Source organism: Dermacentor albipictus, chromosome 1 (assembly GCF_038994185.2).
Source record: "Dermacentor albipictus isolate Rhodes 1998 colony chromosome 1, USDA_Dalb.pri_finalv2, whole genome shotgun sequence".
In the NCBI taxonomy this organism is placed as follows: domain Eukaryota; kingdom Metazoa; phylum Arthropoda; class Arachnida; order Ixodida; family Ixodidae; genus Dermacentor; species Dermacentor albipictus.
Genome location: NC_091821.1, coordinates 424649860 through 424663776, shown reverse-complemented (window position 1 = coordinate 424663776; position 13917 = coordinate 424649860). Strand labels below are relative to the sequence as shown.

Genomic DNA, 13917 nt, shown 5'->3' with positions numbered 1-13917 from the left:
TGTGACTGGTTACGAACGCTTGTACCAGGCGGATCGTATTGCTTTCTTTCATTCCGCTATGTCTGTTCGTGATGCGTATCAGTAACCGGATCGTTTCATTGACCGCACGCTCTAGTCTGCGTACGGTTTCGCCGTTGTGGCCGTTGGCCGACAGGTGCAAGCCCAGTACCCTAATTTTGTGAACATGCGGGATGATGGTGCCGTCAGATGTGACTACTCTAATTTCTCTGTCGGCGTGCTCGGCTGCGGAATCGGAGCTCCTGGGTTTGCGACCCCTGCGCGTGGGTCTGTAAAGCAGCAGCTCCGATTTGGCCGCGGAGCATTCGAGGCCCGTGTCACGTAGATACTCCTGCACCGCGTCGACAGCCGCCTGTAAGGTTTGCTCTACGTGGCCGTCATTTCCCTCAGCAACCCAGAGCGTAATGTCATCGGCGTACAAGCTGTGGTGGAGGCCTTCTATCTCTGCCAGTTTCTGGGGTAATCCGAGAAGCACGACGTTAAAGAGCATGGGCGAGATGACAGAGCCCTGCGGTGTGCCCGTGCAACCTATGTCTATGTCTTGCGATTCCAGTCCGCCGATCACTATACGGGCATGGCGACCCGTAAGGAAGTCCCGTACGTAGTCGTACGTTCTCTCGCCCAGTCCCAATGCTCGTATGCTTTCAAGTATCGCCGTATATGCCCTAAAGAAAAAAAAGATATCGAGGTCATGAACGGCTGTTTCATCGCTCTCTAGCGAAATCCGGTCAACGGTGACATGCTCGGCGTTGCGAGCGCGAGCGCAGCAGAGCTCGGGCCCGTCCCGTGCCCCGGTTGCAGCCTACGAGAGGCGTCCCGCACACCTGAGGATCTTCTGCTTGAATTTAGTGGGGTGGCCATTACCGCGCACGAGAGCCACCCGTGCAACATCTATTCACGGGAAGAACGCCGCAATCAGAACATCATCCACACAGTCGAGTAGAACTTGTTGCTGGGCGAATCGGTGGAGATCTAATGAACACACTGTTGTGCCAAAAGGAAGTTAAGCTTAGGACGGCGAGTAAGAAACGAGAGGTCGTTTCTTACTTAAGTCTTTATTTTCCTTTTGGCGCAACAATGTATTCATTAGAACTCCGCACAGTCTTCTTTCTTCTTGCGCTTAGCAAGACAAATAGAAGGAAAAGCAAAGTCAATGTGTACCGCTAGACGCCTAGGGTCGACGGCTTCGCCAGGTGCCTCGGGCGAGATGACGTCGCAGGGTCTCCGTTTGGCCGCGCTCCCGGGGCCCTGAACCGTGGGGGGCTCGAGCAGGTAGAGCAGGGGCTGGTCGTGCACGTTGTGCGTCGGCCACACCAGGTACACGTCGGCCTCTTGCACCACGCTCGGGCCGCGGTTGATCAGCTGCGCGAAGAATTTGGCCGCCACCGGATTCGGTAATCGAGCGCGGGACGCCTCGACTGCAGTCCGCGCATCGCTCCGAAACACTCGGGACCACAGCGGCACGCGCAGGGTGTGGATATTCGGGATAATAGCGCACACGTCAGTTTAACACGCTGGGACGCGCAATATTAAGCGTAGCGTGTAGTGCTCGCCCATTATGGGCAGTCATTTTCTTGCGCGCATTCCGCAGTGCCGTATACGAGGTATGCGTATTCGTATATTACGGACACCGTGCATTAATAGGACGCTGCACTTGTCCAATCGTATTGGTGCATTGTGTCATTGCATTGCAGGGACTTGCCACCTTCCCCTATATGCCCATGTCTCCTTCTTTCCCCATGCACCGATGAGGAGTAACAGTCTTTTCAGGGTGAAAAACAGCGCAAGAACGACGACAAAAAAGAAGAGATAACACACACCACAAGCGCTGAAGTAACAGGCCAGGGGCAGCTTTTTCAGACCGACCTCCTGATCATTAAGATATCTGTTTGATCTCGGTGCAGGCCTAAACGCAAACAGGGTGCAATAAGAATAAACAAATGGTGCTAGGACATATATTTTGAAACCGGGTGTTAATCGACAGCCTCATCGGCGCGTGTTCTGAGATACGCATAAAGAAGTTTCATTACGGAATCACGCGTTTTATAACGTATAGGCAACGCTTGTAAAAGAAGGCAGGCGCCATACTACTGGCCGCTTATGCGTAACAGAAATGAAAAGACCTCTTGCAAACATCTCATGTGCTTGAAATTTTTCCAACAAGAATGAAAGTTGAACGCTGCAAAGAGTAAAATGTACGCTCTGCGCGGATGTCTGTCTACGTGTTGCGGCACGATGACAGTGCTCATACGCCGGGTGTTTCAGCGAACACTTTCAAAAAACTTTATAGCTTGCCTGTGGTAGATAGCGCTATTCTAATTGATGGAGAGGGGGACATTACTTGCACAAAAATATGCATATTATACTAATTAAAGAAAGATCACTAAGTTTTTAACTAATTGCCTTGTGGCACATATTGCGATCGACAAATTATAGCCGGGGAGTTCGCTCGACGGATCCGTTGGGAACGAATTCTCAGTATGGCACCAGTTACGAGATATTAATTCCCGAACTTTGCGGAGAAATGCATTGGCGCTCCAGTTACAGTTAAACGCACGAAAAATTGCCGCGCGACTCGCCGCTCGAGGCACCTTGCGTGTATTCGCGGGCTTCCTTCAAGCTCGGTAAAGCACTTTTATGTGGCAGGTATCGAGCAACAGGAAGCTGTATCGGGAGCTTTTCATGTTGCTCTACAATTTTCTCACCGACACTTTTCATCGAATTATAATATTTGAGAAGTTGATTAATCAATTAAGACTAATTGTCTAATTAGGCGAAATGAAAAAGAATAGTTTGAGTATCTCCAAGCGGCGGAAAACAACATTACCTTTGTTCTGTACAGCTACGTGGCATTTGCACACTTTTTAAACTCTGGCTAAAGTTTGCTGAAACACCCTGTATATGTGCTGCAACTGAACAATGAACAGAACGTTGCCCAGTGGAACGCCGTTTCGATAATGGAACGCCGGCTCATATAATTTCATCTCGATCACTGGATGACGCACCCCCGGCTTCGAGTCGAGCCTTCTAGCTCCGTTGGTTCGCACGCTCACCCACCTCGTAAACGTGCTTGACCGGCGGTCCGATGTCAGCCGAAGTTTGAACCTCCTTGTCCTCGATGAGGGACACGTTGAGGTACACTTCGGCTGGGAACGAAGTCCTGCGCAGAAACATCGCAGGCAGGCGTGGAGCGTAAATCGCTTATAAATCGCTTTATAGAGGGACACTAGAGTCACACACGGCGTGACGGATCACCAAATAAGCCAACAGACGACCGCGGCGTGGTTGAGCTGCAACGAATCGTGCCGCCACAATATCAGCTCAGAAGGGAATAGGTTTGCGCATGTTGGTTATTCATCGTGATCCAACACAGCACAGTAAGGACGAGGGACAAGTCGAGACAGGACAAGCACTAGGATAGCGCTTGTCCTGTCTCGACTTGTCCCTCGTCCTTGCTGCGCTGTGTTATTTGCATCACGGTAATAGCAGCTCGTCTGCGGCGTTTTTTGTAAGTGGTCTGATTCCGTTGCGCTACGTCATGGATGCTAATCCGCTGGCTGAATCGGCAGTCTGTTCTTTTTTATTTCGGGTGAATCCCGCTTAAAGACGACACGAAATCAGTTTAGAGCAGTGAAGCAACCTCCAGAAACTCTATTTTCGTTCAAATGACCGGAAAAGGTTGATTACTAGAGGAGAAAAGGAGGGCCAAAGTTATTTCTTTTATTCTTATTTCACGACGAAATCCTAGCACCAGTGCATCAAATAAATAAATAAATAAATAAATAAATAAATAAATAAATAAATAAATAAATAAATAAATAAATAAATAAATAAATAAATAAATAAATAAATAAATAAATAAATAAATAAATAAACCCTTCGTAACGTGCAATGTAATAAGAGAACCTTGTTAACGTTACGAATACTGCGATGTAAACATCACTCTATATTAGCTGTGAAAACGGCTATTCATTACTCGTTAAGTATTCAAAATTCGATTCGATTCGCTTCTGGCACTATCCGATCCCTATTAGATTCGGTCTGAATAAAAAAAAAATCTATAGCCAGAACATAGCGCCGCCAACTCTCTAAGCATGTGATGCCCTACTCAACATGTAATGACTGCATTACATATTGACCGCAAATAAAGACGGGGACAGCGGAACAGAACACATAAACGACACGGGCGGTAACTTTCAACTGGTTTATTCACGGCAGCCCGTAAGCATCTATAGACAAACAGAACATGCGCAGAACGCTGCAAACAAGAACACTCATCAGCCTAGCGGGGCAACCAATTATCAAAAAAATATATTTCCGATTGAAACAACCTAATGGAAGTGCCACTAACACAGTGTCACTAACACGCCCGTGTCGTTTATGTGTTTTCTTCCACTGTCCTCGTCTTTATTTGCGGTCAATACGATATGCAGTGAACACCAACTAGGCCAAAAGGGAGTTCTTCTGACGTAATGGTTGCCATGTCTCGACACCTGTGCGCTGCTACGTCGCGCGAGACCTTGCGTATACTTTTCGTTTATCGAAGTGACGTTTCTATGCCTCGTATTTCGTAAAAACTTGCCATTTCGTGCAGGCTGTGATGCCCTCGCTTACGCTCAACAGAACTCCACAATTATGCTAGGCACCTTCAAAGTGGGTCAAGTCTGCTTATAATTCCATAAATAAATGCGTGACGGATGGTAGGATTGAACCTCTGTCTGCCCGAACAGCAGCCTACCAAGGTATTCCTTGGGCTCATTGGCCTGCTGGCTTTTATGGTCGTGATTAAGAAAAATCAGACCCCCTTTCTTAAAGAAAGATGGTTGAATGCGAAGCTTTCCGCCAATGCAGACTGAATACATTTATCAAGCAATTTCATTGGTTTCGTAGTATTTATTCCTTCGGTACGTTATACTTATTAACTCATATTTCAAGACAAATTCTGTGCAGGCGCAGACTTATTTCGTTCTAATCTAACACTGTAGCTTGTCGTATCTATGCGAGAGTTTGATTTTCTCTGTTGTTCCTTTATTTCTCTTTCTTTTTCTTCCTTCACTTGGATTTGCGATGCTTGATTCACCCACAATTATTATGGTTATTGGAGCGTTTTTGCGCTTACCGTGTAGTGCAATGATATTCGTGTGATGTTCACTAGTATCTGCCTATCATTAGTATCACTATAGTACTACTGATGCTATAGCATCACTAGTATTTTTTCCTGTCTTAATTTTCATGTTTAATTGTACATTTTATAGCGACTGTTTTGATGTTGCGTCGTAATATTTCTTTGTGCGAATACTGCTTTTGTAACGTTGATGCTTTTTTTTTCTGCTTTTTCAAGTAACGCTTGTTTTACATTGAGGTAACCCTAGTGTACCCCTCACTCATTGCGTCCCTCAATGTATTTTATTGCTTTATTCCTATAAATAAATAAATAAATAAATAAATAAATAAATAAATAAATAAATAAATAAATAAATAAATAAATAAATAATACTTCACTTTATTAGAGACTAGACTATCCCGGCATCCACTCTTCACTATAGTCCGCACTTCTGCCTTCCTGTTTCTTAAATGTCCAGTTCTTCGAAGCGCTTGTTTACTCACCCTCTGGCAGTCATGTTGACTTTGACGGTGACCGGAAGTCGAACAACGAGGCTGTTGTCCTTGGAGGCCGCTTCTACTTCGGGGTTGGTGCTGCGAGAAGAGAGAATTAACGAGGGAGGCCGTGAGACGGCACGCCGGTGCTTTGACCAGTATACTGGCCAAAAAGATGCAGCGCATTGCACAGCCGATCCCCGGTCCTCTCTGCCTAGTGGTTTTTCAAGCCAAGGCCGAGCTACGGTATTTGACAAACGCCGTTTTGTCTGCGAAGACGAAGCGGCTGAAAACAAGATAAATTATGGCAAGATATTTGGTAGAGAGACTTGGCGACTGAGTTGGCACTCATTCTATCCTCATTCCTGACGAGGTAAAAGCCTCCCGACACATGGTGTAGACTGCGCCCTTTGCGCTTTTCTCAACAACAAATACGTGCCCTCTGAGGAATAAAAATCCCGCTGGAAGGTAACGCTATGTATATGTCTCTTTTCGCCGTGAACCTTGTTCTATGCGCTGCTATGGAGCAGATATAGAGAAAGAAATATACGAGCAAAAACTTACACCACTCGATCAAAAGTAGCGCATCAAGCTCGCATTTTACGATATATTTTCCGCGTACTTATGCAGTGCGCTCATATTACGCAGTGCTAGCGAGACACACGTCCACGGCCACGCGTTTGCAACCTATTCGCATTTTACTCGACTCCCCAGGATAAGAAGTAGGCCTCAGTTACGTTTCCCTTCGCGGTCCACAATCTGTCACGTCGAAGTGCGTATGTATCAGCTACGATGCGGTCAAACACGCCTTGCAGTACGCGACCAGCAAAAGCACTGAAATCTGTTCGACGGGTTCAGACGCACGCAGTAAGCTCGCACCTGAATTAAAGGATTCGCCCCACGAATGTTTGGAAACTACGAACGAGTCCGCGACAGAATGTTAAAGAGCGTAGAAATACGTAGACCTTGCATAATATGGCAAAGAGTTGGCACACGGGAACACAGCTCAAAAGTAGACAAAGACTTAAATACACGCGTCGATAGAAAGCTGGAGAAGATGTAAGCGTTCGCGAAAGGAACAGGGTAGAAACTGTTCTCAAGATTACAAGCCCTTCATCTTCAAGCTGGTTTCTCGCATAGAAGTCAGCATGCATTCAAAAGGCACTTGGCAGCCGTAGACGAAATAAACTGTCGGTAAAGGCAGGCGCGACGCATACTCTGGACAACAAAATGGCCGATCGCACGTTGCGCGGCAAGCACGTATGGCGGCGTGTTCTTGTATCCCACCTGTCACTAACTCCGTCCCGCGCTTGATCTGTGACCGGGAAACTTTCGCGTTAAGTAAACGATTGCTGCTTCATTGTAGAGAAGTGAATTTGAACTGAACTTCACTACAGTCTGTGATGTTTCAGCATTTCCGTCTCTCCTGCCCTTTGCGAAAGGCAGCAGGCAATGGTGCCATTCGAGACAGGACAGCTGACTGTATACGGTGCGTGAATGCGCTGCAAGTAGGTTCTGCAACGATGTGTGCCCGGACGAGTTTGTCCACACAAGGGGCCAGTACGGATTGACTTTTTAACGCCGAGCATGAGTGAAAGGGGAGTTTTACCAAGCCAAGCAGCATTGCCTGGAACAGCGGTTTGAACCCTCGGAGTCTTCGCAAAAAGCTTCATTGAAGAGTTTCAGATAGTGCTCCTGGATGTTACATCAAAACGGTTTCGCTAACTCCTACACGTTTCTGGAAGAGCCAATGTACACGCCATTTGTATTTTTGCTCAAGGAAAGCTACACATGAGAACGCAACCTCAAAAGGTTGCGTTCTCATGTGTAGCCTTCCTTGAGCAAAAATACGAATGGCTCCACCGAAACGTGCCCGACACCGTTGTTTAACGTAAGAGTAAATATAGGCAGTGACTTTCCAGACATCCCGCACATGTGCAAGTTAAGCGGGTTGCTGATCGTGGAACACACGGCCCCGTGGAGTACCTGTTCACTTGCACTGTGATGTTGAGCTCGGCCGCGGTGGGCACGAGCCTGGCTGGGGCCAGGATGACCTTGAAGCGCACTTTCTTCCCCGCAGGGAGCGGGTTCTGCACGTCGCACGCCAGATGGCTCTCACCCGACGCCTGCTTCAGCGCTCCGCCACACGTCACCGAATCCTGGGTGGAAATAATGAAGGTTAGGAATGTTGTACAAGTGTTTCTTCCTCTAACAACGACAAAAACGTGCGCCACTAGTTCTGTTTTGGCGTTGCGAATGAGGGTTGCGTCGGCACTCAGAAGCATACTTACATTATAGAAGCACGACTATGGCAGAATGAAACAAGTAAAAAGAAAAAGACATTTTTACAAACTTTAACTAAGGCTCGCGCAAGTGTTACATCACTTCTAAGCTGTAGTGCTAGTGCAGATGTAAAGGGCGACGTGAGCGGGTGTCTAGACTCAAGTTACTGCCGACTTCCAATTTAAAAGAGTGTGGGAACGAACTGTGACATCCTGGCCGCAAGATATTCTTGAAGAAAGAAAATTATGCCTGTTATTTTTGTATACTGCTAGCGCTTACAGCACGTGTTCCATACAAATTCGGCGCGCATCGCGAAGTGTTTCGCACTTTAGTAGTACGCACATCCCTGTGTGAGTGAAGTGAGTTGATTAAGGATTTTTGCAAGTCTGCAGAGCGCGAAGAGTGGTATAAATGTTACCCGCCGTGGTTGCTCAGTGGCTATGGTGTTGGGCTGCTGAGCACGAGGTCGCGGGATCGAATCCCGGCCACGGCGGCCGCATTTCGATGGGGGCGGAATGCGAAAATACCCGTGTGCTTAGATTTAGGTGCACGTTAAAGAACCCCAGGTGGTCAAAATTTCCGGAATCCTCCACTACGGCGTGCCTCATAATCAGAAAGTGGTTTTGGCACGTAAAACCCCAAATATTATTATTATGGTATAAATGTTGGCCAGTGTTGTGAAGATGAGCCGCGGTTTCCGTGTGTTTCTTGTTCTTTCTTTTTCTGGGTAAGTAAATTGGACATACATGTTGAAGCTAAAAGGCATAACTTTAGACTCGGCATCTATTTAAACACCCAAACCGAATTGTCGAAGTACAGGAGAATATCACAGCAAAGTTGTTTCGTCAATGAAATCATTACTGAGCGTCGGCTATCGATGTGAAAGTGTGCGAAGTGAAATTTTACTTTGACGACGGCATAGAGAGAGCGAAGGCGCACGCTCAAGGCATAACCTGGCGCCTTCAGTACTCGTGCCCAGTTCCTTTATTATACAAACCCCGAGGCAGTGCTTCCAATCCACCACATTCTGGAGTGCTTTCGCTTTTGCATGAAGTAACGCCTGAATGAAGCGACAAGAGTCGTGCAATTCTTTGGTTCACCAGAGCACTATGTGGTGTTAAAGCAACACAAGTGGGTGGCGTCTTAGTGCTTTTGCCTCATCTGTTTCGCCGGTTTCGTCAATCGACGCGAGCTGATAGTAGAACACCCCTGTAAGGGATAGGTTGGTAATACGGCACTTCTTTTTGCACTGGTGCATACTTTAGGAACAATAACCCGCATTTTTTACTTGCGAAACGTGTCAGAAAAAAGAAATCCTTCTCGCTTGCGTGTGTTCTCATTGCGAAGCTAAGAAGCGTTCGTCAAAGCCGGCTTACTTCCCCGCTACAAGACGTTTTGAGAGGGGAAGCCTGATTTACAGAAGATATCCGCGTGTGCGTTCTTGCGTGAATATGACCTTGGTTGTGACGTCGAGTGTTGCTGTAAATGAAGGCGTATCGGGTGGCACAGAGGCTTCTCAGTCACGAGACCAACCAATCGCACCACTGGCTTCCGTAATGGCAAACGGACCTAGAACTGGGAGGGCACAGAAGCACTTCCTGCGTACGGCCCTCCTCTCCTGACTTGCCACCGCCGCTCTTCTGGACCACTCACCAGCTTGCCTTTGTCGACCTTGACGTAGTTGAGGTCCGGCGGGATGGCGACGAACATCATGGCCTCGAAGGCATCCTCCCCGCGGTTGTCAATAGCCACCGAGAGCTCTACGTTACCCGTGCTGCCGATCAGGAACTCTTCCATGTTGCTGCGTACGCAAAGACGAGAATTCTAAGGACAGGTTGCAGAGCGTGAGTACTTTAGCACGAGTCTCATCGATCAGGTTGTTTATTTAGTTTTATTTTTCTTAATTTTAGTTCAACTCGTTTTTGTACTCGGTGCATGTTTGAAGTCCCATGACTCTTTCCTTGTGTGTGCATGCGTGCGCTTTATCACTTACTACATTATTTTTGTTTCGCGATATTAAAACGATTAAGTTGGAGGTTATGGGTTTCGGCCATTGTGTCGCGGAGCTCAGTGACTATCAAACTTACGGCGTCACCCTCAGCTTTAGATCTGGAACACATACGCCGTCACCGCCACAGTTCTTCCGGATTTGGACCTGCAAAAGAAGCACACGGGACACTGAATAACAGGTCCGTAATTGTCTTATAGGCAACGAAATAAGACGTACAAATACATTGAATTTGTTGCGCTTTCAACCACAACCATACCGTTTACAATTTAAACAAAAAAACATCAGTGATTGGATTGTTGAAATAGTCGACATATAGCGAACGTCGCTATCGTACTGCACTTCAACGACCGGGCACATGAGCGCTTTACACGATTTCTTCAACGAAAATGTATGTGCAGGATGGAAAGAAAGAGATCCGATGGCGCCGACAAAGCTACGTGTACTCAACAGCAACGTTTCAGTGGTTCTGCTGACACACGCACACGCACGCACGCACGCACGCACACACACGCGCGCGCACACACACACACACACACTTACACACACACACACACACTCACGCACGCACACACACACACACGCACGCACACACACACACACACACACACACACACACACACACACACACACACACACACACACACACACACACACACACACACACACACACACACACACACACACACACACACACACACACACACACACACACACACACACACGGCGCACGCGAGTGAAACATATATACTCACGTCCTTCGTGACATTGGCGGGCCTGCTACCGTTAAGCACAGGCATGAGAAGCGACTGAGACCTCACAGCCTGGATGAGCTCCGTGCGCAGCCGCATTGTGATCGGTGTCAGCTTGTCCCGAATAGTTTTCTGAAAGTCAAGAAGGAGGGCGAGAGAGAGAGAAGACGTCATAAAATTCACCTCGTCCAGTGCTGTAGGCTAAGGATCGCTTTTATACGTCTATTTTAAGAGCGCGATGAAATCTATAGATTAACTCCACAAGCAGGAAATATAGTAGTCGAATTGAGCGCGAGTCGGAAACGAGGAAAGAGCGAGCGCTCTTAGGCTGACTTAGTCTTCATAATATTTCCTGTTCAATTTTTCATTGCTTGCCGCTTTCGCCTTTTCTTTCGCACGAGCTGTTGTTCACGACACCTGGATATTTACCACCGGCGATAGTAAGTATTAGCGGACTTCTTTCCATGTAGTCAGCAGCATTTAAAGGGTCGTTCCAAAGGATGGGTGCTCTGTGTGGGTTTCTAGCATGGAATTGAACTAAATTGAATTCTGTGGTTTGTCGTGCCAAAACCACAATTGGATTATGAGGCACGCCGTAGCGGGGGACTCCGGATTAATTTTGACTACCAGGGAATATTTAACGTGCCTCCAATGCACGAGAAACGGGCGTGTCCGCATTTGGCGTGTCCCATCGAAATGCGATCGCCGCGGTCGGGATTTGATCCCGCGACCTCTTTCTTGCTTAGCGGCGCAACACCAGAGTCGCTAAGCCAACGCGGCGGGGTTCTAGCATAGCGTCGCATGTACAATGTAAAGGCTTGTGTTCCTATAGCTTTGCTATGTCCTCCAGGACTTCATACCAACTACCGATTAGTCCTAAGCAACGTTTACGGTAGGCTGAGTGCGTTTTTGTTGGTCTCTTTCGCACAGCTCCCAATCAGATTTGGCTGATTGTTCTTGTTCACAACAACCAAAAGCAATACCGGGATCGTGAGTGACGACGTAGTGAAGATATCCGCTCTAATGTTGACTTCCTGAGGTTTCTTATCAGGCACCCGAAAACACGGTACACGATTGCTTTTGCCTTACGTTCTCGCTGGAAAGCGGCAACTTCCAACTCTAAATTGGGTACGCCGCTCTATTTTACTGAAAAAATCACTACAGGACCTGTGTTCATGTGATTTCCTCGATGAGATGGGAGAGACAAAGGTAGAGTCACCTTTTGTTTTACGTCAAGAACACAGCGCCGTACAGCGTGCTTTTAACAAACGGGCATCCGTGGGAAGCGACAGAACGCCCGTTATATTTGTCCCAACATCCCTTCACTCCCCTTCGATGTGACGTCGTTACTAAACATAAGCGAATGCCCACGTGCTCTCGCCGTGACGTCATCAAAAAAGCCAGACAGTGAAATCATGTCTTGGAAAAATAAGATGTTACTGCTACACGTCTTCCGCATGCCCCATTGAAATTAATGTATTGTTGGCCTTTAGGTGCAGCGCATCACGATAGCATTACGCTGCTTTAACGGTTGCGGTAAGGCATACCTAGTGGGCGAACAGGAACCCTGATAATTCCTTGACAAGGTCCGTGTTCGTCTCTTGTTAGCATTTTTGCGGCAACCACTGCAGCGCCATGCGACACACAGTATTTGGAAAGCGGTCCTGCAAGCGCTCGCGCCACCTGCGGTGGTGCCGCCTGTGCCAGAGCAAGCCCTGACCGCGAAGAAAATATTCGAGCGGTCCCGAGTGCTTCATGTTCACACTCTAGAAAATGGTATAAGACAAACAAGAAGGCGCTGTTGTGCAGGTTCCCCGAGAGGAAAAAAAATAACTAAAGTAATGACGTGCTCGAGAAAAACACTTGCAAGGACGTAGGCTTTCTCCGAGCTGCAGTACGGTACGTCCTTGGCGAGCCGGACGGTCCTGTTGCGCACCAGGCTGTTCTGCTGCTCGAGCAAAAAGGCGCGCGCGGGTCCTTTGCGTTCCGTGTCCAGGGCCAGCTCGTACGAGACCGCTGCGGGACAACAGTCAATGCCGGGGCAGATGAGAATGCGCAGTCTCATATGCTAATCAGCGCGCACATCCTATCGAGTTTGGAGGTGGTGAAAATACTGCTGCCTCACCTTTTTCTTATAATTATTTTTCAGAACAACACATGTAATTGTTCTTGGAAGCCAAGTGTGATTTCGGCTTATACATTTCGTTATGCATTTACTGCACTGACAACGTCGATGACCATTTCTTCAAAGAGAACAGAAACCTTATGTTTCGATTATACCTGAAACTTGTGCACGTCGACGCGGCTCTCTGTAGTTGTCAAATGTTCAAGAGTGTACTTCTCATTGAGGTTGCCATACAGTTTAGGTTACGAGCTTTCGTAGGTCGGTTTTGACTTCTCGGTGCTCTTCGTGCTTTAAAAGTAGATACTTGCCTGCTGGTCAGGGCCAATTTACTCACCTATAGAATTCGCCGCACCCAAGCCACTGTACTGTAAACATATGGTCATGACGTAACTGCAAGATAAAGAAAATAAAAAGAAACAAGGACATTGGCGAAGTCAATTGACAGTAGATATTTATTTACAAGGGCGTGCACAAATAACATGCATTTGTAATGGTGGTCGTGCCTCGTAACCGCATTCGAGTATATGTTCAGTGTTTTAAAAGACACATCGACAGCCATCGATCGAGTCACCGGTTCGTGACACCTACCGTATCCTCAGAACCTCAGCGCTCAGAATTATGCCATGGCTGATCATGGGCAACATTTAGCATAAAAAATTACCGACGATTACGTTACTTCCTAATGCGAAATTTGAGCGCAGCAAATAAGCTGTTTCACCTTTTCGATAGATTGAGGCAATGAAATCGAGCAACACATGTATGCGCTATCACAGAATTTTTTTTTTATTTTTCACACGTATTCCTTTAACAAAGACTCCATTAACAGTTCTTGACAGTCATGAAGGAAGCTTTGTGGTCGGAGAAATAGACTGATATATGTTCGACTTGGTACACCAATGCTTGATTCTCAAAGACGAGATCTATACAAGTGCCTCGCGAGGTTGTCACAGCCGTGGGACGCGTTACGAGCGAGAGGAACGGGATGTTCTCCCGCATAAGTGTTAGGAAATTGCTGTTTGTCTTTATGTCAACATTAAAGTCCCCCACTACTAACATCGGTGTGGATCGATGGACGGTTAATGCGAGTTGCAGGAAGTGCACGACGTCTTTCGTGAGTGCGGTAGCGGACTCAC

At 47.2% G+C, this 13917-nt stretch overlaps 1 protein-coding gene across 1 annotated transcript in view; it reads right to left on the bottom strand.

The window, feature by feature from the left end:
- The window catches only part of LOC135897225 (integrin alpha-PS2-like), a 99276-nt gene that overhangs the window by 11467 nt on the left and 73892 nt on the right, over positions 1-13917 (bottom strand). Inside the window, exons 15-23 of the mRNA XM_065425809.1 lie at positions 13119-13174; positions 12527-12675; positions 10663-10791; positions 9987-10054; positions 9553-9700; positions 7603-7775; positions 5626-5715; positions 3076-3178; positions 1180-1380 (exon numbers count right to left, since the gene is read on the bottom strand). Coding sequence (XP_065281881.1) covers positions 1180-1380; positions 3076-3178; positions 5626-5715; positions 7603-7775; positions 9553-9700; positions 9987-10054; positions 10663-10791; positions 12527-12675; positions 13119-13174 — 1117 coding nt within the window. The remainder of the gene's footprint in view (positions 1-1179; positions 1381-3075; positions 3179-5625; positions 5716-7602; positions 7776-9552; positions 9701-9986; positions 10055-10662; positions 10792-12526; positions 12676-13118; positions 13175-13917) is intronic.